Source organism: Gopherus flavomarginatus (genome assembly GCF_025201925.1).
Source record: "Gopherus flavomarginatus isolate rGopFla2 chromosome 12 unlocalized genomic scaffold, rGopFla2.mat.asm SUPER_12_unloc_4, whole genome shotgun sequence".
Classification (NCBI taxonomy): Eukaryota; Metazoa; Chordata; order Testudines; family Testudinidae; genus Gopherus; species Gopherus flavomarginatus.
The window spans coordinates 43,224-68,355 of NW_026114607.1; the positions used below are offsets into that span (position 1 = coordinate 43,224).

The window sequence follows — 25,132 nt, forward strand, 5'->3', positions numbered from 1 at the left end:
AAAGAAGTGAAATAAAGAACTTAAGCATCATTCTTAAGCTCTGATATGTCATGGGATAGGATACGATACATAGCCAACTTCTGATATGACAGATCAGACCAATTCTCTACCAGAGATATGGACTGTTATATTAGTCATTGCTCTGATATGGCAGAGGGAGGTCTACATGGGTACCAGTGATCTGTCCAGGGAATATTCTGAATATTTATGGTATTAATTCACAAGAGTTGATTAACATTTCATGCTATGTTCTTCCAATTCAATTGCCCAGCTTTTTATTTTTTTTGTTCCTAGACTCAACCCATGGAAGGCACAGATTGGAGAAACCAAACGACCATCACAGAATTAATCCTCCTGGGATTTGGGGAGCTCCCTGACCTGAAAATTCTTCTATTTCTAATGTTCCTAGTGATCTACATGGCAACCATGGCTGGGAACACTCTCATTGTGATGCTTGTTGTGGCTGATCAGCACTTTCACACCCCCATGTACCTGTTTCTGGGTAACTTGTCCTACTTGGAGATCTGCTATACCTCTACCTTCCTCCCCAGGTTACTGGTCAGTCTCCTGACTGGGGACAGAACCATCTCAGTCAGTGGCTGCATCACACAACTGTATTTCTCTGGCTCACTGGCAGCTACGGAATGCTATCTCCTAGCAGCAATGTCTTATGATCAGTATTTAGCGATATGTAAAGCTCTGCACTATTCAACTCTTATGAATAACAGCTTTTGCCTCCAGTTGGCTGCTGGAGAATGGTTAAATGGTTGCTTGGCTAGTATAATCTTTGTCTTATTCCTATCACATTTAATATTCTGTGGCCCAAATGAAATTGACCATTTCTATTGTGATCCCATCCCACTGATAGAACTCTCCTGCAGTGACACACACCTAAGCATATTGGTGGATTTCATAATAGTCTCCTTATTCACCCTGCCTCCATTCCTACTAACCCTGACTTCCTATGTGTTTATCCTTGACAGTACCCTGAGAATCTCTTCTACCATTGGGAGACAAAAGGTCTTTTCCACCTACTCCTCTCACCTCCCTGTGGTGACAATTTTCTATGGAACCATAATCATTGTCTACATGCTTCCGAAACATGATACACTCAGAGATCTGAACAAAGTGGTCTCTCTTTGCTTCACGGTCCTAACTCCCCTGGTAAACCCCCTCATCTACAGCCTGAGAAACAGAGAGGTCAAGGAAGCCTTGAGCAAAGCACTTTGTATATGTGGCTTTCACAAAAACATGCAGAGACTATGAGATAATAATTTAGCCTGAGGTTTGAAAGCTGCCTGAGTGATTGAAGCAATGAGCCTGTGATGCACTGTACCTCAAAGTAGCACCCTGTAAACCCTATACTCATCTTTTGTATTTGTTTGTGATATTTTATAAAAAGCATGCCTTGTAAGGTATCATTTGAAAGGTCATGATCTGCTGAAACTCATTCCCCTGTCAAAACATGTATATCATCATTGTATGTGGCTGTATGAGATTTTGTTATATGGTTGTTACTAAAATATGTTGAGAGTCTGGGAGTGCCTGTCATAAACAGATAGTTAAGGGTTAATGTCTCTTTTACCTGTAAAGGGTTAACAAACAGTGAACCTGGAACACCTGACAAGAGGACCAATCAGGAGACAAGATACTTGCAAATCTCGGTGGAGGGAAGCCTTTGTTTTGGGCTTTTTGCAGGGTTTTTGTTCTCTCTTGGGATTAAGAGAAGCCAGACATGTAACCGATTCCTCCCATTTTCTGAAGCAGCCTATTCTGTTCAATTTAGTAAGTACCAGTTAGAAAGCGGTTTAGTCTTTTGGATTGTTCTCTTTATTTGCAAATGTGTATTTGCTGGAAGGATTGTATCTCTGTTGCTGAAACTTGTATTTGTGCTGGGGGGAGGATTCTCTCTAGTATCTATAAGCTGAAAGACCCTGTAACATTTGCCATCTTGATTTTACAGAGACAATTTTTACTTTTTTCTTTCTTTTAATAAAAGCTCTTCTTTTTAAGAACCTGATTGATTTTTTGGCTATCTTGTGTAAGACCCAAGGGGAGGGAGTCTGCACTCACCAGGGAATTGGTGGGGGGAAGGAGGGAGGAAAAGCCTGATTTCTCTCTGTGTTAAGATTACTGTCTCTCTCTCAGGGAGAGTCTGGAAGGGGGAGAGAAGTGGGGGGGAAGGTGAATTTCCTCTCTGTTTTAAGATTCAAGGAGTTGAATCACAGGGATCTCCCAGTGTTACCCAGGGAGGGGAGAATCTGGGAGGAAGAAAGGAGGGGGGAATGGTTTATTTCCCTTTGTTGTGAAACCCAAGGGGTTTTGGGTCTTGGGGTCCCCAGGGAAGGGTTTGGGGGCCAGAAAGTGCCCCAAAGCACTATATTTTTGGGTGGCGGCAGCTCTACAATTCTATGCAAGTAATTAAGCTTAGGGGGTTCATGCTGGTACCCCATCTTTTGGATGCTAAGGTTCACAGTGAGGGTTCATACCATGACAGTGCCCCACTGTTAGTTCTCCAGTGACAACAAAGGAGTTGACCCACACCCAGTTGGGCGTTAAACGACCATCAGCAGCCCACCAGGGGAATTGACCAGCAGGGGAATTGTAAACAAGACATTCACAATTCTATAAGACAGTTGTGCAAGTGCCACACAATGGGAATTGCTGAACTCTATGACTTAGCAAGGCCCACCAGGACATGTCTGGGACCGTATTTTTCCAGGGACATGAATTGAGAGTATAAAATAAAGGACAGTTGTCATAATATTTTTTTCCCAGATCTGGACCTTAGCGTCCAAAATATAGGTGTTAGCATGAAAACCTCCAAGCTTAGTTACCAGCTTGGATCTGATAATGCTGCCACCAGCCAGGGATTTATACAGTGCCTAGATCACTGTGCTCTCCCCAAAACCTTCCCTGGGGGTCCCCAAGACTCAGATTCCTTGAGTCTCACAACAAAGGGGAATAAACTATTTCCCTTTCCCCTCCTCCCCTCCAGGTGTTCCCTCCCTGGGTTCCTGGAGAGATATACAGAAGCAAGCTCCGTGAATCTAAACAGAGGGACTCCACCCTCCCTGTTTCCAGTCCTGGAAACACAAGTAACGAGAGAGCTAATCTCTCTTCCCCCCTCACCCAAAGGGTATGCAAAGTCAGGCTTAGTAAATCTAACACAAAGAGATTTTCCCCCTGACTTCTTCCTCCCACCAATTCCCTGGTGAGCTGCAGACTCAATTCCATGGAGTCCCCACTAAAGAAAAACTCCAACAGGTCTTAAAAAGAAAGCTTTATAAAAAGAAAGAAAAATACATAAAAATGGTCTCTCTGTATTAAGGTGACAAATACAGGGTCATTTGCTTAAAAGAAAAAAATGAATAACCAGCCTTATCCAAAAAGAATACAATTTAACAAATTCCAGCAACTACACACATGTAAATACAAAAGAAAAAACAATATAAACCTATTGTCTTACTATCATTGTACTTACAACTTGGAAACAGAAGATTAGAAAGCCAGGAGACAGAAGGATCACTCTCAGAGCCGAGAGGGCACAGACACAAGACAAAGAACAAAGAACTCACACCCAAAACTTCCCTCCACCCAGATTTGAAAAAGTCTTGTTTCCTGATTGGTCCTCTGGTCAGGTGTTTCAGGTTACTCCTTTCCAGGTGAAAGAGACATTAACCCTTAGCTATCTGTTTATGACAATAATAGACAGTGGCATCATGAGACCACCTCTCTCCTCCCCCACCTATTCTGGAGGCAACAAGAATACTGGGAAGAGAAAGACTTTGAACTGGGGAGGTTGATCCCAGGCTGAGAGGGGAATTCAGCCTGTGTATTAAAAACTGTAACTTGGCTGCAGCAGCCAGTGGGGTGAGAAAAGCTGCTTGAATCAAATCTTACTGAGTCTGATAAAGTTTAGGATTTAGAGTGGGTTTTTAATTTTTTTTATTTATTTTAATATTTAATCTTAACCAGAGAGTTTGTCTAAAATACTTGGGGAATCTGCTCAGATTACAAGGACTGATACCTGTCCACTCTCCTTTGAAGAAGTGGCGAACTACTTAATGAGCTTGCATTGTTCAAGGGAAGGTCTTGAGCAGTGTAAGATGGTACATTTCTGGGGCTGCAAAGCTTGGGGCATTTGCTGGTGTCTCCCTTTGTATAGTTCATGAGTAACTTGGAGAGCATTCATGCAACTCAGTTGAGTGTGTCTGTGTATGCTTGTGCCTGAGTGATAAAGCAATGTGGGGGGGTGGTTGCTGCTTCTCACTATTAAAGCATCATGACAGACAGCCCAGGCTGAAGAGATAAGGACGCACAGTGGTCTCACAGCTCCAGGCTGTACACCAGGGATCCCGTTGCATAGCCCTATTACAATTAAGTTGAAAACTCCTATTGTCCATCTAAGTGGAAGGGCCAGGGAGGGACATGGCCAAAATCATGTTGTCATCATGAAGTTTTCAACTGGACACCAGGAGCAGTGGAGTCAAAAATAAATGTTGGTATTTTTGTTGTCCAAACTCCTGGTGCAGCCTTTGTGGGGTCATAAGCTTAGGAAATCTGCCACCTCTGAAATTGTGTCCAAATCCATCCCCACCATATCCCCTGCAAAACAACCACCTTTATTACACTCACACAGGCCAGATACAAACAGCCAGGCCCCAGCAGTGACATCTGAACACTTCGCCAGGAACAGCTTCATAACTCTTACCTGGACTACCCCTGGCTGTGACCAGCTCCAGGCTCACCGGGCCCTTGGAGGCAGGGAGGTTGGGCAAACAAAGAGGTAGACTCACAAGCCAGGGCACCTCTAGAACTGATGCCATTTCTGGGATCGAGTCTGTCAAATGGTCACTGACGAGGGACTCTGCATGCAGCCTTGCAGGGCACGAGCTGCTCTGCTGCCACTAATTGCACAGAGCAGTCAAAATGGTGGGGACCTGTTACAATGAGTGTCCCCAAAACTCACTGCAATGACTGCATGTCTCGAGAGGGCTAGTTCTCAGGACACGGTGTCCAGTCAGCCCCAGATATCTTGGACAGCTCTACTGCATGCAGGGCCCTCTCTTCAGGGCATGACACAGCCTATGATGAGAGGAAGCGGCTACCGCCTAGCAATGAGTAGAACTCCTGTGGTGCCAAACATGACAGTGCTGGCTCAGCCACTCTGAGCACGTCAGAACTTGGGCAGAGGGAGGGGAGCTGGGCACTAGTGAGAACAGTAGGACTTCAGCACTGCAGAAAGGATTTTCCAAGTGTCCTAACAGAGCTAAGTATCCATCTCCCATTGCAATAGGATTTGGGTGCCTAACTCCCTTAGACGCCTCCTAGAATCTCAGCCTGGAGAACCACTGGGCTGCTGTCTCTGTAGCTTCTATCTATATTTCCACTGGAAACAGACTCCCCAGCAACAGAAATGTACTGAATTAATGGTAAATCCCTGCTAAACCTTTGAGACCCACTAATGCTGTATGTGTGGTTGTGGCCACTAATGTTACAATCATGCTGTTGTGTGATTTGGTTCCCGATGGTTAAAGTTTTGAACAGCGCACACCTAGCAATAGGTAAGGAATGAGGAAAGACGCAGTTATGCTGTGCAGAACCACTAGAAAGAAAAGGAATGGGAAAGGTGCAGCCCAATGGACAGCAGCCAAAGTGGAAGCACAAGAAAGCAGAACTTGTGTTGCCAAATTACCATCAGAGGGAAGTGGAAAGGGAGGTGGAGCTATAGAACACTGTATAAGTGGTGAGCAAAGAGCATTGACGAGGAAAGGAACTCTGTGCTTTGTAATGAACGGGGAAATTAGGAGATGTTACGGATTGAGAAATGGGCTGTTATAGTAAATAATGGCAGGTTTCAGAGTAGCAGCCATGTTAGTCTGTATCAGTAAAAAGACCAGAAGTACTTGTGGCACCATAGAGACTCACAAATTTTTTTGAGTATAAGCTTTCGTGGGCTACAGCCCACTTCATTGGATGCATAGAATGGAACATATAAGAAGAGTGTGTACATATATTTATATATACATACAGAGAAGATGTCATACCAGCTCTTAGACCCTAATTAATTAAGATGAGTTGTTATCAGCAGGAAAAAAAAACTTTTGTAGTGATAATGAAGATGGTCAATTACAGACAGTTGACAAGAGGTCTAAGGATAGTTATCAGAAGGAAAAAGATTCAAGTAGTTAATGACTCAGCAATTCCCAGTCTCTCTTCAAGCCAGAGTTAATGGTATCTAATTTACAAATCAATTCAAGCTCAGTAGTTTCTCCTAGCAGTCTGTTTTTTAAGTCTTTCTGTTGCAAAATTGTCACCTTCAGGTATGTTATTGAGTGACCAGAGTGGTTGAAGTGTTCTCCTACTGGTTTTTGAGTGTTATGATTCCTGATGTCAGATTAGTGTCCATTTATTCTTCTGCATAGAGACTGTCCAGTTTGGCCAATGTACATGGTACAGGGGCATTGCTGGCACATGATGGCATATATCTCATTAGCAGATGTGCAGGTGAATGAGCCCCTGATGGTGTGGCTGATGTGATTAGGTCCAGTGATGGTGTCACTTGAATAGATATGCGGACAGAATTGGCATCGGGCTTTATTGCAAGGATAGGTTCCTGGGTTAGTGTTTTTGTTGTGTGGTGTGTAGTTGCTGGTGAGTATTTGCTTCAGATTAGGGGGCTGTCTGTAAGCGAGGACTGGCCTCTCTCTCAAGATCTGTGAGAGCCAGGGATCATCGTTCAGGATTGGTTGTAAATCTTGGATAGGTTGTACATAATGTACACTAGGTGACATGAGAGTCAAAAATGGGAAAGAGGCAGCTATAGCAAGAAGAATCCATTAGAGGAGAGCAGAGTAACAGACTGTCATGCTGGGATATCGACATTAGACGGCAGCAAAGTAGAGGAAATGGGACGCAGGTGTTTGTCAAAAATACTGACTAGTGACCAATAGATTTCAGTAGCTAATAAAATCATGGGAAAGTTATACTGTAATATGGCCACTGGGTGGCAGCACAGAATCATTGGGTTAGAAGGGACCTCAAGGGTCATTTAGTTTAACACTCTGCCAAGATGCAGACTTGTTGAATCTCAGCCATCCGAGACTGATGGCTGTCCAGCCTCCTTCTGAAAACTTCCAGTGAAGGAGATTCCATGACTTCCCTAGGCGGTCTGTTCCATTGTCCTACTGTTCTTATATTTAGGAAGTTTTTTCCTGAGATTTAATCTAAATCAGCTATGCTGCAGTTTGAACCCATTGTCTCTTGTCCTGCCCTCTGCGGCAAGAGAGAACAACTTTTCTCCATCTTTTTTATGGCAGCTTTTCAACTATTTGAAGAGCACTTTCATGTTCCCCCTTAATCTCCTCTTTTCCAGACTAAACATACCCAGTTCCTTCAGCCTTTGCTCATATGACTTGCATTCCATCTCTTTGATCATCTTTGTCGCTCAGCTCTGGATCCTTTCCAGTTTCTCTACATCCTTTCTATACATTAGTGACCAAAATTGGACACAGTCTCCAGATGAGGCCTAACCAGAGCCAAGCAGAGTGGTACTTTCACCTCCTGAGACTTGAATGTTATGCCTCTGTTAATGAAACCTAAAATTGCATTTCCTTTTTTTGCAACAGCATCACATTGCTGACTCATGTTGAGGTTGTGATGCACCACCACTCCCAGATCCTTTTCATCAGTGCTGCTACCAAGCCATTTTCCCCCCATTCTGTAGTTGTGTATTTAGTTTTTCTTCCCTAAGTGAAAGCATGTTGTAAGGGTGATGTAATGTACTTACACTACTGCTTTAATGATCTTCAATATATGCTGCCATCTAGTGGGCATTTCTGAAAATAGCTGCCCTTATAACAGGCCATCATCTTGGATAGGCGTCTCCCAAAAATGAAAGCTGGAGTTTGTTCATAATCTCAAATATTTTACACATAGGTTCATTAGACTTAAAAAAAGTTGCAATTATACAAATCACGCTGTACAAGTCCCATTGGTCATTGTTAGCTACAAAGCTTTGGAGACACAAAATGAACCAAGTGGGAGAAACGTTGAAGTGGGACCATATTAAAAAGCATGAAGACTGAATACAAATATGAGGCAGCATGTACACTTTGTAAATCAAAGGAAAGCTCATTTTCCAAAGGTAGATCAAATGCACCTGCTTATCCCTTCAGGTAACAGCAGGTCTCTTCAAATGAGAAAGTCCAGTTTCTTCAGAAAGAGGAGAGACAAGAACCTTAGCTGATGAACCTACGTCCTGGCGGCCAAGCCCTGAGAAATAAGAGCTCATCACTTCAAGTTTGGGTTATGCTGTGGTTATAGGTGAGCACCATCTTCTTGACTGTATTCCTATACCGCCACCAAACAGAGGCATGAATGTGCTTTGTGAATATTAGCTAGACAAGGTGGTGAGATATCTTATATTGCCCTAATTCCTGTTGGTGGAGGAGAGAACCTTTTGAGCTACAGAGAGCTCTTCTTCAGGTGAATATTAGCAGTTTTAGCCTCACCTTCCCACAGCAGTGCCAGTCAGCATTCATAGCACCATTTCACAGAGATGGAGCGTGAGATCCATGTCTTGTGACATGTCCTCAGTTGGGGATCTGCCCCACTGACACAAATGGAGCCACCTTGATTTACATCAGCTGAGAATCTGGCTCACAGTGTGCCCCAATGGGGTGGTGAATGCTGATAGACTCTTACTAGCCCAGATGACACATGCCAGATTGTTTCTAGACTCCGAGTTCACGGACAGGGTCTTGTCACCCCCCAGTGCCTTTCTTGTTCTTATGTTATCATCCCAGAATCATTATGGGATGGGGAGGGTAACTCTCCACTTAGGGTTTAATATCAGCTTGGTTTTTGTGCCTTCCTAACATCCACCTTCCAAAGAGCGGTGTATATTTATTGCTACATAGTGAACGTCGGGAAACAGAAAAGGCATTGCCAGTCCCTCACCTCGTCACCATCACCACCAGAAGGATGAAGGGAGAATTTACTCACATTAATAAATTTATGGCATAAAGTGATCTCGTGTAGGGGGGGCGGGAATTATTCCTTCTCTTAAAGGATATTGAAATGCTGAATATACCAGGAAACATTGTTAGATTAATTTCCATTAATGCTAACAGAAGATCAATGCCTAAGGAAAATAGGCTGCACTGGAAATCTCAGTTCAGCATTTTAGTGGATATATTTATTGATTTTGACTCCTAACTCATGGCATGATTCTGGCAATTGCCAAAAAGTGAAGTACTGCATTTAAGGATCATTGTTAAGTTTCACTATGTCACCAGATGGGATAGAATAGTAGATAAAGAAAGAGTCTGACCTGTTGTATCAGTATTCAGCTACCAGAGAAATGGACTGTTATATTAGTCATTGCTCTGATATGGGAGAGGGTGCTCTACGTGGATACAAAAATCTGTTCTCGAACTTGAGACTCCTTGTGCTTTGACTGAAGTCAACTTTTAGCCTTAAAATTTCAGCTGGTAGCCAGGGGAAGGTGGGGAGTTTCTGAATATTTCTGGAATTAATTCAAAAGATTTGATTACCTTTCAGCTCTATGTTCTTCTAATTCAATTGCACAGTTTGCTTTCTTCTTCCTAGTCTCAACCCATGGCAGACAGAAACCGGAGAAACCAAACGGCTGTCACAGAATATATCCTCCTGGGATTCGGGAATCTCCCTGACCTGCAAATTCCTCTCTTCCTGATGTTCCTAGTGATCTACATTGCAACCGTAGCCGGGAACATGCTCATCACTTCACTAGTTGTGGCTGATCAGCACCTTCACACCCCTATGTACTTCTTCCTGGGGAACTTGTCCTGCTTGGAGACCTGCTACACCTCCACCATCCTGCCCAGGGTGCTGATCAGTCTCCTGACTGGGGACAAAACCATCTCAATCAATGGCTGTTTCTCACAACTGTATTTCTTTTCTGCTCTGGTAGGTACAGAATGCTATCTCCTAGCAGTGATGTCTTATGATCGGTATTTAGCCATATGTAAACCCCTGCACTATTCAACTCTTATGAATAACAGGTTTTGCCTCCAGTTGGCTGCTGGGTCATGGTTAAATGCTTGTTTGGCTATTACAATCTTTGTCTTATTCCTATCACAGTTAACATTCTGTGGCCCAAATGAAATTGACCATTTCTATTGTGATCCCATCCCACTGATGGAACTCTCCTGCAGTGACACACACCTAAGCATATTGGCGGATTTCATACTAGTCTATGTATTCACCCTGCCTCCATTCCTACTAACCCTGATGTCTTACGTGTTGATCCTTGCCAACATCCTCAGAATCCCTTCCACCATCGGGAGACAAAAGGCCTTTTCTACCTGCTCCTCTCACCTCACTGTGGTGACAATTTTCTATGGCACCATAATCATTGTCCACATACTACCAAAAAGTGATACATTCAGAGGTCTGAAGAAAGTGCTGTCTCTTTGTTTCACGGTCGTAACTCCCCTGGTAAATCCCCTCATCTACAGCCTGAGAAACAGAGAAGTCAAGGAAGCCTTAAGCAAAGCAGTCAATAAATGTGGCTTTCATAAAAAACATGCAGAGACTCTGAGACAATAAAATAGCCTGAGATTTTGAAAGCTGCCTCGATTATTGAAGCAATGAGCCTGTGATGCGCTGTACCTCAAAGTAGCACCCTGTAACTCCCATATTTATCTTTTGTATATGTTTGTGATATTTCATAAAAAGCATGCCTTGTAAGGTATCATAAGGTCATGATCTGCTGAAACTCATTCTTCTGTCAAAATATGCATATCATCATTGTATACATCATTATCAAATTTTGTTATATGTTTGTTATTGAAATATATTAGAAGCCTGGGAGTCACCCACTGTTAGTTCTCCAGTGACAACATAGGAGGTGACCCGTACTCAGGTGGGTGTTAAACGAATGTTACCCACCATTGACTAGCAGGAGACTTGTAAACAAGAAATTCACAATTCTATAAGAGACAATGTGCAAGCACCGCACAACGGGAATTGCTGAACTCTATGACTCAGCAGGGCCCAGCAGGACATGTCTGGGCCAGTACTTTTCCAGGGACATGAATTGAGAGTATAAAATAAGGGACAGTGGCCTCATGAGACCACCTCTCACCTCCGCCACCTATTCTGGAGGCAATAAGAACGCTGCAAAGACAAAGACTTTGAACTGGGGAGGTTGGACCCTGGCTAGGAAGGGAATTCAGCCTGTGTATAGAGAACTGTAACCTGGCTACAACACCCAGTGGGATGTGAAAATCTTTTTGACTCAAAACCTAGTGAGTCTGATGGAGTTTAGGATTTCGAATGCATGTTTACTTTTTATTTCCTAGGCATAAAGTTCAGAGATAGATTTTAAGTGATTATAAGTGTTAGTTAATTATTTTTCTGTAGTTAATAAACTTATTTTAATGTTTAATCTTAACCAGGGAGTTTGTCTAAAATACTTGGGGACTCTGCTCAGATTACAAGGGCTGGTGCATGTCCACTCTCCTTTGATGAACAGCCAGGTGCCAGGAATGACCTCTGGACACTTCACCAAGAATAACTTTATACCTCTTATCTGTAGTAAACCTGGCTGTGACCAGCTCCAGCAAAGCAACAGCACCAGGCTCACAGGTCCCTTGGAGGGAAACAAAGAGGAAGACTCACAAACCAGGGACACTGGCACTGTCAAGACCCAGCTGCAGCTTGGCCAGGGGACCCATAGAATAGAGGCCATTTCTGGGGCCAGGTCTGCCAAACGGTCACTGACAAGGGACTCTGCATGTGGCCCTTCAGGGCACCAGCTTCTCTGCTGCCACCAACTGCACAGATCAGTTCAAAGGAAGGGGGCCTGTTACAATGATTGTCTCCAAAACTCACTGCAACAAGTGCATGTCCCAAGAGGGCTCGTTCTCAGGACACAGTGTCAAGCCAGCCCCATGGTTTTATGTTAACAATCCTGGTTGCAGCGTTTTCCCCAGTTAATGCCAGGTTACTTTCCCCCTTTTTATTAAAACTTTCTTTTCCGCACAGACTCTGTGCTTGTGAGAGGGTAACCGTTGCCTCTAGAGGCACCCAAGGGGTGATGTGTAATTGTCTCGGGTTACTGGGTTGGGGCTGGAGCCTGTTTTTTGTTGTATTGTTGGAACGGAACCCTTCGATATTGAACCCGGCCCCTGATGCTGTTATCTCCAACTGGAAGAAGGGTTACATAAGGAATCAGTACTTCACTATGGGCAATGTACACAACTAAGAATTGGAGGCACAAAATTAGTCAGCTGAACGATAGGTTGAAGTGGGACCCTTTTTAAAAGGGTCACACACCATCACCATTAAAACAAACAAACCAACCAACGCAAAAATGGGCTGAGAATAATGTTTTCCCAATCTATTTTGCAACCAAACTAATAATAAATAAATCAAGTGTTTTCTTGCCAAAAAGCTGAAACAATATTTTTATTTGTGTTCATCTGCGAAAACTTGGGTTAAGAAAAATGAGAACTTCATGCTCCAAAATGTCTGTTAGTCTATAAGGTGCCACAGGACTCTTTGCTGCTTTTACAGATCCAGACTAACATGGCTACACCTCTGATACTTAACTTCATGCTTGCATACCAACTTCTCGAAAGCAGGTGTATGGATATTTGTGTGATGCAGAAATGGAATGGATCTATAGACAATATCAATATATTTCATGGAGACAATATCAACATAATTTAAGGAAATGTGGGGGTGGGAGGGGGGACTGCCCTCCAGTGGATGGAGATAGATCCTGTCAAATGTGCCCTCTTCAACTAGTATCTAATTCAAATATTACAGAACTCAGATACTGGTCTGTGCTTTGAGCAGAATGACCCCAGATTTACCTGTTCTTTTTTCATAGGAACATAGGAATTTCCAGACTGGATCAGAAACTAGGTCCATCTAGTCTACTATCCTGTCTGACAGAGGCCATAACCAGATGTTTAAGAGAAAAGTGGAAGAATCCCATAGGAGGTAGAGGTGGGATAATCTGGCCCCCCATATAGTTCTCACTTTGGTCTCTATTACTTAGAGATTGGCTCAAGCCCTGAAGCGTGAGGTTTAATATCCCTTCCAGAATCTAGATTGTCATTAATTATGATAGCTCTGGACATTACTGATATCCATGTAAATATCCAATCCCTGACATTCCATGTGTGATCTCTCTCCTGCCATCCCTCTCCACCCTCTGACAAACAGAAGCTAAGGACATCATTCCTTACCTATCCTCACTAATAGCCGTTAATAGACTTAACATCCATGAATTTATCCAGTTCTCTTTTAAACCCTGTGATCATAGAAACATAGAATACCAGGGTTGGAAGGGACCTCAGGAGGTTATCCAGTCCAAGCCCCTGCTCAAAGCAGGAAAAATTCCCAACAAAATCATCCCAGCCAGGGCTTTGTCAAGCCTGACCTTAAAAACCTCTAAGGAAGGAGATTTCCACAACCTCCCTAGGTAACCCATTCCAGTGCACAGTCCCAGCCTTCACAACCTCCTCATGCAAAGTTCCGTAAGTTGATTGCGCGCTGTGTGAAGAACTTCTTTCTATTTGTTTTAAACCTGCTGCCCATTAATTTCATTTTGTAGCCTCTAGTTCTTATATTATGGGAACAACTAAATAACTTTTCCTTATTTACTTTCTCCACATAACTCATGATTTTATATACCTCTATCATATCCCCCTTAGTCTCCTCTTTTCCAAGCTGAAAAGTCCTAGGCTCTTTAATCTCTCCTCATACAGGACCCATTCCAAACCCCTAATCATTTTAGTTGCCCTTCTCTGAACCTTTGCTAATGCCAGTATATCTTTTTTGAGATGAGGAGACCACATCTGTATGCAGTATTCAAGATGTGAGCATACCATGGATTTACATAAGGGCAATAAGATATTCTCCATCTTATTCTCTATCCCCTTTCTAATGATTCCTAACATCCTGTTTGCTTTTTTGACTGCTGCTGCACACTGCATGGACATCTTCAGAGAACTATCCAGAATGACTCCAAGATCTTATTCCTGATTAGCTGTAGCTAAATTAGTCCTCATGATGTTGTATGTATATTTGGGGTTATTTTTTTCCAATGTGCATTACTTTACATTTATCCGTACTAAATTTCATTTGCCATTTTCTTGCCCAATCACTTAGTTTTGTGAGATCTTTTTGAAGACCTGCTTTGGTCTTAACTATCTTGTGCAGTTTAGTATCATCTGCAAACGTTGCCACCTCACTTTTTACCCCTTTCTCCAGATCATTTATAAATAAATTGAATCGGATTGGAACTAGGACTGATCCTTGGGAAACACCACTAGTTACCCCTCTCCATTCTGAGAATTTACCATTTATTCCTACCCTTTGTTTCCTGTCTTTTAATCAGTTCTCAATCCATGGAAGGACCTTCCTTCTTATCCCATAACAATGGAATTTATGTAAGAGCCTTTGGTGAGGGACTTGTCAAAGGCTTTCTGGAAATCTAAGTACATTATGTCCACTGGATCCTCCTTGTCCACATGTTTGTTGACCCCTTCAAAGAACTCTAATAGATTAGTAAAACACAATTTCCCTTTACAGAAATCATGTTGACTTTTGCCCAACAATTTATGCTCTTCTTTGGTGTCTGACAATTTTATTCTTTACTATTGTTTCAACTAATTTGCCCAGTATTGACGTTAGACTTACTGGTCTGTAATTGCTGGGATCACCTCTACAGCCCTTTTTATATATTGACATTACATTAGCTATCTTCTAGTCATTGGGTACAGAAGCCAATTTAAAGGACAGGTTACAAACCATAGTTAATAGTTCTGCAACTTCTCATTTGAGTTCTTTCAGAACTTTTGGGTAAATGCCATCTGGTCCCGGTGACTGATTACTGTTAAGTTTATAAATTAATTCCAAAATCTCCTCTAGTGATACCTCAATCTGTGACAATTCCTCAAATTTGTCACCTACAAAAGCCGTCTCAGGTTTGGGAATCTCCCTAACGTCCTCAACCATGAAGACTGAAGCAAAGGGTTGAGTTCATTGAGTTTCTCCACAATGACTTTATCGACTTTAAGTGCTCTTTTTGTATCTTGATTGTCCAGGGGCCCCACTGGTTGTTTAGCAGGCTTCCTGATTCTGATGTACTTAAAAAAACATTTTTTTATTATCTTTTGAATTTTTGGCTGAAACGGTGATACTTTGAAGTTTAATAATAACTGTGACATGCCCACAGGTTAGTTACCTTAGAACAACCCCTGTGCGGTGACTCGATACTTAGTGCTGCTTTTCACACCTCAGATATTTCAGTTAGGATGTGAGTTCAAATACATTGTCCTGCTCCATCTCTCTTGAATCAGTAAGACCAGGGATTGTGGAGACTAGTTAGCCAGCCTACAAATGTCCAGGTTCCATTCTGTTACCAGGAAGGGGCTCAAAAATAACTGAATATAAAAAAGGATACATTTATGGAAAACCCTTTCCAAACTGTCATCTCTACAATCTCTCTGACACTGTTGCAGGTACAGTTTTGAGAACTCATCAGTGCCACTTGGGATGAATATTGGCCAAATGAAAGAGATCAGGAAATCTAAGAAGTTTACTTTAAAACAGGGTTGCCTCAAAAAGTGGGCACCGTGCATTATCTCATTAGCTTCAGGACAGAGAAAGCTGGACATTTCCTTTCCCATTTCAAGCTATTTATTTATTGTTCCTTTGGGAGAAGCAGGAACCTCTCAGAAATGAGAATCTAACTTACAGAATGGTCAGGCAACCCATACAGCACATACTAGGAACGACAATGGATCTATAGGGAATTGTTATTAGGATACAGACCACAGGGCTGTTGCATCAAAAATATGTAAACACATGATGCAACAGAATTAGAAAGAAGCACAGCAACACTCGTCAGAGAGGTCATACAGACAAGTATCCTGCCTTGCCCATCTCCCACTCACTGGTGATGACTAGTCTTCACCCTCAGTGTCCTAGGTTGAAAGTATTGTATGGGGGAAAGGTCGTTGCACACTAGTCTTCCACCTGGCATATCGTCTGAGATCCCTAAAAGAGGGGAGACCCTACTTGTTGTCTGTGGCCATCTCTGTTCCAAGATTGGTGAATATAGTGTAAATAAATGAGTTACACTAAAAGGCCACATCTCTAGATTCTCCTCCAGTGGGAAACTGTGATGGTCTAAGTGGTTTCCCAGGTACAACCTGGAACTGTGTGACCTGCTCTGCCCCCTGAACACACTAATCTGGGGTGTCTGTCACAATGCTCTGCTAGTGACAAGAAGCAAACCCCTCCAGGTGCTGTTATCACTCAGTCCAGCAGCAAGTGGAGCCCCACACACAGCTCGATTGCATGAATGCTCCCACAGACACTCATGAATCTCACAGAGAAGGACACCAACTGGATCCCACTGGATCCCTCCAGCTCCCAGCCTTGTACCTCAGGGATATACCACCTTGGACAGAACAATGCCAATTTATTAATTGATTCACCACTTACTTCAAGGGAAAGTAGACATGCACGGCCTTTGCCACCTGAGCAGATTTACCAAACACTTCAGACAAACTCTCTGCTGAGGATAAATATAAAAGTTAGATTTTACCTGATTATAAGTGATAGGCAAAAAGTTCAGATGAGTTACCAAAAGAAATAACAGCAAAATGCATTCTAAGCTCATCTTAACACTCTCAGTACCCTTACAACTTAGATGCTCCTCACCACAGGCCGGCTGTTTGCCCTTACACCAGGCTATTCCCTTTGATCAGCGCTTTAGTTGCTTGATGGTGGTGTGCGTAGATGGAGGTGGAAAAAATAATATATAGAGATATACCTATCTCATAGAACTGGAAGGGATCCTAAAAGGTCATTGAGTCCAGCCCCCTGCCTTCACTAGCAGGACCAAGTGCTGATTTTGCCCCAAATCCGTAAGTGGCCCCCTCAAGTATTGGCCTCACAACCCTGGGTTTAACAAGCCAATGCTCAAATCACTGAGAGAGAGAGAGCATGGAAAACGTGTCTCCCTTTTATAAGGTTCTTTCTCCCTCTTGGTTCCCCTCCACCTTCAGAGTCAAGTAGTCTTAGATTGGGCTGGGTTTGTTTCATACACAACCTGATGAGTGTGAACTGCCCCTCTGCTCCCAGAGCATTTTGTCTGGACTTGTTTAAAGTACATTTTAGTCTCATAACTATATACATGAAATTACAGCCAGTACATTACTATAACAATGATGATCAGTGCAACATGACAAACTTTGCATTGGATGTCACACAATCATATTATAAGGATGAACATGAGGTTGCCAGTTTTTCCCTGGAGGTATCATAGAAACCAATTTGCAAGATGCTAAGTTCTGCTACCACTCAGCAGAAGGGTGAGAGTATTGTTAAATAAACATTTCTAATAAGCAATTATAAAGATCTTTGGGAGAAATATTTCCATGGAGGGTGAGGGGGGGGACAGGGGGAGATTATTTCACCTAAATCTTTAATTTGCAAACTATGGATTAAATCTACTTTACATTCAGTTTCCTGTGTGTGTGTTAAACTGTGTGGCTTTGGAACCCAATCTGGCAGGCCTGATCATCTTAGACATTTTTACTCTTGCATTTGCCTTCAGTAGAACAACTGACATGAGAAAAGATAACCGAGTAGAATCAGTCTCTGCACAGTCATGCACTCCATGGGTGCTGCATTAGATTTCAGCCATGCAGAGCTATGATCTCATACAGCAGAAAGGAAATTCCTCTGGGTCGGGGAGGTTGGTTGCATCAGGACAGTTGTTTGTACTGTCTGCACAGTAAAATAAAGCACTAATTCCCCAGGCTCAGCCCCGTCAGAGGAGGAATCAAGGGAGACGTAGCTTTCCATGGAGAAGGATACAAGTATGAGGACACCTCTGCACTTTGTAAATAGAGAGGGAAGAACATTTTCTAAGACAGATTTTGACAGCATCTCATCCATTCAAGGAGATGAAGGTCTCTCTACTGAGGTAATCCAGCTTCTGCAGAAAGAGGAGAGAGAAGAACCTCAGCTGAGGATCCTGAGTCCTGGAGGCCAAGCACTGATAAATAAAAGCTCATAGCTTCAAGTTTGGGCTGTCCTGTGGTTACAGGTGAGCACCATCTTCCTGACTGCATTTCTATACCACCTTCCAAACAGACGCATGAATGTGCTTTGTGAATATTAGAGGGACATGAGGGCTGAGGTAATCGCTTCTATTGGATAAACATCTGTTGTTGAATGAGAGAAGATTTTGAGCTACAGAGAGCTTTTCTGCAGGTGAATATTTGCTGTTTTAGCTTCTTCTTCCCAAAGCAATGTCAGTTGGCATTTATAGCACCATATAATAGAGATGGAGTGTGAGATTCACATCTTGTGACAGGCCCTCAGTTGGGGATCTGCCCCACTGACACAAATGGAGCTACCTTGATTTACACCAGCTGAGGATCTGGCACAGTGTGCCCCAATGGGGTGGGAAGTGATGACAGAGTCTTACTAGCCCAGATCACACATGCTAGATTGTTTCTAGACTCCGAGTTCAGGGACAGTATCTGCCCCTGCCCCGCTCCAGTGCCTTTCTTGTTCCTGTATTATCATCACACACTCATTATGGAGTGTGGAGGGTCATTCCCCAGTTAGGGTTGCACATCAGCCTTGTTTGGCCTATGGGGGGCACTACCTCAGTCTCCAAGCAATTGTCTGTGAAGAGCCCTGTGTGCTGGGACAAGGGAAATTAAATCCCAAGCTGTGTGTCAGTTAAAGTGGAGGTTTCAGAGAAGCAGCCATGTTAGTCTGTATCTGCAAAAAGAACTGGAGTACTTGTGGCACCTCAGAGACTAACAAATTTACTTCATTATAAGCTTTCGTGGGCTACAGCTCACTTCTTCAGATGCATAGAATGGAACACACACACAGAAGATATTTATAGATACAGAGAATATGAAAAGGTGGAAGTACGCTTCTCCAGTTCTTTGTCTGTGGAGCAGACAGAAGGTGCCTTTCAGCCTGTCATGGTTGAGGGTACTGCCGTTGTCTCAGAGTTGGTCCTGGATTCAACTAAAGCCCAGGAAGGGAATGGTCCTAAATTTGTTTCTGCTAGGAAGAATGGCACTGTAACTAGGTTGTATCCAGTTAGTGTCCTAGTAAAATCTCAGAGACCAGACAATGCTGGTGCTTGTATTTTTCCTGTTGGTAATGTGTGGCTGGAAAAGGGTGTAGTAACTCTGTCTGATCAGGATGACACCCTAGCTGGGGCACCAGTAGAGCATAAAGGTGCTTTGACTGTGTTACTCACTGACAGTTTGAAAACTTGTAGGAAGAAGGAGAAGATTCCTGAGCTTGTGTGTGGCAAAGGGAAGGACAATGATTCTAACCTTTTGACTATGAAATCTAGCAGTTTGCCTGAAAGAGGATTGGGTAGGAATCCGCATGAAGAGCCAAAGGTAATTCTGCACGTAAGTAAAACTCAGGAGTTGGCAGTGGCTTGGCAGAGCAATGCTTCTGTGGAGCAAGGTAAAGATAAACTGTTGCTTATAAAGATTCCTGAAGAGAAAAATTTTCATGATAGTCTTTGCAAGCAGTTTGCTGCAACTGAAGGGTGTAGGAGTAATTTAATCAAGAAAGTTTCAGTTCCTAACAGCCAGATTTTTTCTATTGGGAAAGGATCCACTGACTTTCCTTTTGAAAGATCCAGTGTGGATCGCTTAGAGAAAATCTCAGATGAAATGAAAAATTGTCAGGAAATTTAAACAGCTCTATGACCAAGTGGCTGTGTTTGGCCAGCTTGTTGGGAAGACAATGGTGTTGGAATAGGAATGTCTTCCTGCTGAATCTGTAAGTGAGCAATCTGTGCTTCAGGGTCTGAGGACAGATTTGGTTACTGGTGTTTCAGAGCAACTGCCGTCCGGGGAGCGTGGCGGAGAGGCGCTCGAGGGGTCTTTCCTGGTCCCCTATTAAAAGGCCCATTACCAGGTGCACTACTCCACGGGAGAGGCCCGGTGTTACCTTTGCCAGGCGATGGAGCACGTTCGGAGGGACTGCCCCTTGGCCCAGCACAGAGGAGGGCCCAGGACCCCCGAGCTCCGGCAGGGTGCCGGCCCCGTCATCACCTGCGCCTCTGGCTGCCCGGTGCCCAGAGCTGCCCCTCCTCCTTCCCAGCACATCACTGCTCCCTCTCGGGCCTCAGGGGTACCTCCTCCAGTGCGCCCAGACGAGCGGGAAAGCCCTGCCTCTGCTGCCTGCACTCTGGCGGGGCCTCCAGAGAGGGTGCGGCAGGGGTACTGCCGGGCGTGGGAGATGGCTCTCCCCAGGGGGAATCTTCCTTCCCTCCTGTTGTTCCACCAGTACCTCTCCAAGTCCTTGAACCGTAATCCCTGCCCGCCGACCCAAGCCCTATCGATCAGAACAGAACCGTTTAATGGTTGAATGCTTAAGGATGCAGGGAAGAGCAAGCAAACTCTCATGTTCAGACACTTCGGATTTGTGTGGTATCTCTTTAAGACAGGGTCCAGCCTTGGAATTGGTAGCACTTAAGGTCTGAAAACTGGTGAAAAGGCTCCTGTGTCTGTTAACGCAAATTACCTGGCTGGCAGGGAGATGAAAGACTTGCTAATAGCTGTTAGCAAAGAGACCACACCCAAACAGCCAGTGAATTCTGTTAAGCAAGAAAGCTCAGGATCTGACCCCTCAGAACAGGAAGAAAAGAAAAAAAAAACGTTATCATGCTAATGGTATTAAACAAAAAGCATGGCATAACAAAAATGCTTGTACATGTACACTTGCAATGGATTTGTTGTTATTGCTAATGGTGATTTTTTATAACTAATGTGTTGCTAATACCAAACATTGTCAAAATATACAATGTGCCTAATCTTTGGAAAATCCCTTGAACATATTAAGAGTTATGCAGAAGAACGCATTTTATGTTAACAGACCTCGTAATGCTAATGTTGTACAGTATAGTCTTGGAAGTTTTCACAGGAGAAAAGACATTCCAGATCTTATGTGCTGAATGAAAAGGGAAACTGAGGCACACTAACATTGCTTTCATAGCTAAATTCCAAGATTCCTATACTATGAACAACATTAATATCTACATTAACTTAATGTTAATTGAGTTCCAAACATTTGCCAGAGCTTGTATGGATAAAGTAGCTATGTTCTTTAGCACTTGACAAGATCACATGAGACATACAGGAACAAGAGCAGATCCAATCCACTATTGTTCTAACCAAGTTTTACCTTAAGTTTGTAAAGAGATTCAGTCATGTTATTCAATATGATTTTGATAAACCATTTCTATTTTACACTTATATGACTTCTAACCCAATACTAGCTATAGTAAGACAGAACCAAGGATCGGGAGCTCTTGGGATGCAGTCAATGATGTCTGTGTCATTCTTTCCTGCATCAATTTTGCGTTGGGAATGTGACGTTATGGACACAAACTGTGACCGTATAGACCATTATTGTAGCCAAGATCCTGTAGTGGCACCAAATCTTGTCAAATTGAGATTAAGTAAGGTGTCTCTGAGGAGGTTATGATTTGCTGGTTATGATTATGCTATCTGTATGCATGTATCATTTTTTGTATTTAAAGTTATATGTACTGTCTCTATACTGTCTGCATTTCAAACTTGTGCTATGCTTCTGGGTGACACCCCAGACAATTTGGCATCAGCACTGCCTAGCCTGCTTGATGGCCCATTAGGGACAGTCAGCTATACAATTGACTCACTGAGAGAAGGCAGATACACCTTGTGACTCAGTAAGGCATGCAGGGACATGCCTATGAACAGAACTCTTAGGTGTTTCCATATCATGTGCTGGGTAGCTTGTATTTGAGACAAAGGAAGCACAAGTCACATGGCAAAAGGACTATAAAAGGCAGCTACCTCATCTACATTTTGTTTTCAATCCTGCTTCTAACCTCTGGAGCAGAAGTTTCAAACTCAATTTACCTTAGGGCCAGTGCCAGTCCTCAAATCCTTCCAGTGGGCCAATAATGTCACTGAAGATGGTGTTCAGAAACAATTTTATATTGTAATTTTTATTTCAAATTTCTTAGAAATAATAAAACTGTCATACAACTTTATACAATTCTTCGCCTCTCAGAGAGTTTTTAGTGTTTGCCAGACACCTGGAAATGCTTCAGTTCTGTCAGTTTGTTGATGTTTGGCCTTAGTGACTGAGCAGTTGAAACCTTCAGGATTGCAGCAAGGCATGCATCAGATAGTTGTGTTCGGTATTTTTACTTGTATTCATTGTGGAAAAAAAGAATGCTGCCTCTATGTCAGGGGTTCTCAAACTGGGGGTTGGGACCCCTCAGGGGGTCACAAGGTTATTATATGGGGGGGAGTGCGAGCTGTCAGCCACCACCCCAAACCCTGCTTTGCCTCCAGCATTTATAATGCTGTTAAATATATTAAAACATTTTTTTTAATTTATGGAGGGGGGTCACACTCAGAGGCTTGCTGTATGAAAAGAGTGACCAGTACAAAAGTTTCAGAACCCCTGCTCTACACTGACTCTGCCTGGTAACTAATGATGTTGCCTCCATGGCTGACTCTGCCCGGCAACTAGTGATGGTTTCTCTGTCCCTCTCCCCCGACAATGGGAGCTCCAGGAGGAGCGGCGCCTGTTGTTGAGATTCCTAGAAACATGTCTGTCTGTGTCTCTCCTCCTTCTCTCCTCTGCGGGCAGAAGTGGGGAGGTTCTCAAGCCACAGATAGCCAGTGGACCGGGACTTTGAGACCCCTGCTCTGGAGGAACTTTGCTACAAACTGAAGCTCTGAACGAAGGACTGAATGACCCATCCAAGCTGTGGATGTACTAGAGAGACTTGATTTGAATCTGCAGTTTATTCCATCACTGCTAAAAGCCTGAACCAAGAAGTTTGCCATTAGATTTTAGATTCTAAAGGATTGGCAAGAACATGATTTGTGGGTAAGACCTGATTTGTATATTGACCTGGGTCTAGGGCCTGGTCCTTTGGGATCGGGAGAACCACTCTTCTTTTACTGGGATATTGATTCTCATAACGAGGCATCCCCATAAGGAGTGGTGCTGGTGTTGATACTGGGAAACTGGAGTGTCTAAGGGAATTGCTTGTGTGACTTATGGTTAGGCAGTGGGGTAAAACCAAAGTCTTCTCTGTTTGGCTAGTTTGCTGTGCCTTAGTAAAGGAACTCCAGTTTTGGGCTGTAATTGCCCTGCTCTAAGCAATTTGTCATGAATTGATACTCTCAGTTGTGTCCCGCCAGAGAAGTCATCGTTACATATGGTTAGATTAATTTCCATTAATTCTAACGAGATCGATGCCTATTGACATTAGACTGCATTGAAAAATCTGAGCAGACAATTTTAGTTGTTAAGCTCTGGTATGTCACGAGGTGGAATATAATAGATAGCCAAATACTGATTTGACAGATCAGACCAGTTCTCTACCAGATATATGGGCTGTTATATTAGACATTGCTCTGATATGGCAGAGGGTAGTCTACATGGATACCAATCTTCTGTCCTCCGACTGAGACTCCTGGCACTTTGCTCTGAAGTCTACATTTAGCCTTAAAATTTCAACCTGTAACCAGGAGAGGAAGGGAATATTCTGAATATTTATGGTATTAATTCATGAGATTTGATTAACTTTTCATGGTATGTTCTTCCAATTCAATTGCCCAGCCTGTTTTTTTGTTCCTAGACTCAACCCATGGCAGAAACAGAATGGAGAAACCAAACGACCGTCACAGAATTAATCCTCCTGGCATTCGGGGATCTCCCTGACCTTCAAATTCTTCTGTTTCTAATGTTCCTAGTGATCTATATTGTAACCGTGGCTGGGAACACTCTCATTGTGGTGCTTGTTGTGACTGACCAGCACCTTCACACTCCCATGTACTTCTTCCTGGGCAACTTGTCCTACTTAGAGACTTGCTATACCTCGACCTTCCTCCCCAGGTTACTGGCAAGTCTCCTGACTGGGAACAGAACCATCTCATTCACTGGCTGCTTCACACAACTGTATTTCTTTGGTTCTCTGGCAGCTACAGAATGCTATCTCCTAGCAGCAATGTCTTATGATCGGTATTTAGCCATATGTAAACCCCTGCACTATTCAACTCTTATGAATAACAGGTTTTGCCTCCAGTTGGCTGCTGGATCATGGTTGAATGGTTGTTTGTCTACTGCCATCTTTATATTATTCATGTCACCATTAATATTCTGTGGCCCGAATGAAATTGACCACTTCTATTGTGACCCCATCCCATTGATAAAACTCTCCTGCAGTGACACACACCTGATCATATTGATAGATTTCATACTAGCCTGTGTATTCACCCTGCCTCCATTCCTACTAACCCTGACATCCTATGTGTGTATCATTTCCACCATCATGAAAATCCCATCCACCAGTGGGAGGCAGAAGACATTTTCCACCTGCTCCTCTCACCTCATCGTGGTGACAATTTTCTATGGCACAATAATGATTGTCTACATGCTACCGAAACTTGATAAACTTAGAGACCTGAAGAAAGTGCTCTCTCTTTGCTACACAGTCCTGACTCCCCTGGTAAACCCCCTCATCTACAGCCTGAGAAACAGAGAGGTCAAGGAAGCCTTGTGCAAAACAGTCAGTAAATGTGGCTTTCACAAAAACACGCAGAGACTTCGAGATAATAAATTAGCCTGAGGTTTTCAAAGCTGTCTGGGTGATTTAAGCAATCAGCCCCCATTAAAATTAAGTTGAAAAATCCCATTGAAAAATCTGAGCACTAAAATGAAAAAGAATGGGAGATGATCTGCATAGAGTTACAAAGACAGTTTTTGTGGTCCCTCGCTGTATCCATATAACACAACTTATAGGAAATTGCCATTGCGGACAGCTCTGTCACTCTCTCATGTTCAGCACTGATACACACTGTATTATGGGATTTTTCTCCATGGTGTTGGCAGTTCACCCTATGTGAGAAGGGTTTATAGTGTCCGAAACTGCACAGAGCAAACATTGTGTAAGGCACAAAATCCACTAAACATGAAAGTAAATCCCTGGGTACATCCCCTGTTCATTGTTTCTGTATGTTAGATAATAAAGTCTTGTAATCAAATTCAGAGGAAG

General features: G+C 43.1%; 3 protein-coding genes across 3 annotated transcripts; all 3 read left to right on the top strand.

The window, feature by feature from the left end:
- Positions 1 to 303: 303 nt before the first annotated feature.
- On the top strand, positions 304 to 1,266 carry LOC127040982 (olfactory receptor 6N1-like). Its single transcript, XM_050935499.1, has one exon. It carries the CDS (start codon positions 304 to 306, stop codon positions 1,264 to 1,266), a length of 963 nt encoding a protein of 320 aa, XP_050791456.1.
- An 8,358-nt stretch (positions 1,267 to 9,624) lies between these two features.
- Positions 9,625 to 10,596, top strand: LOC127040983 (olfactory receptor 10A3-like). Its single transcript, XM_050935500.1, has one exon. The coding sequence runs from the start codon at positions 9,625 to 9,627 to the stop codon at positions 10,594 to 10,596; it is 972 nt and encodes a 323-aa protein (XP_050791457.1).
- Positions 10,597 to 23,725: 13,129 nt separating this feature from the next.
- LOC127040984 (olfactory receptor 6B1-like) lies at positions 23,726 to 24,706 on the top strand. The gene has a single exon (XM_050935501.1). It carries the CDS (start codon positions 23,726 to 23,728, stop codon positions 24,704 to 24,706), a length of 981 nt encoding a protein of 326 aa, XP_050791458.1.
- Positions 24,707 to 25,132: the final 426 nt, after the last annotated feature.

Bases quoted from the DNA above. Each gene is read 5' to 3' on its own strand.
- LOC127040982 (XM_050935499.1), top strand. From the start codon at position 304: ATGGAAGGCACAGATTGGAGAAACCAAACGACCATCACAGAATTAATC.
- LOC127040983 (XM_050935500.1), top strand. From the start codon at position 9,625: ATGGCAGACAGAAACCGGAGAAACCAAACGGCTGTCACAGAATATATC.
- LOC127040984 (XM_050935501.1), top strand. From the start codon at position 23,726: ATGGCAGAAACAGAATGGAGAAACCAAACGACCGTCACAGAATTAATC.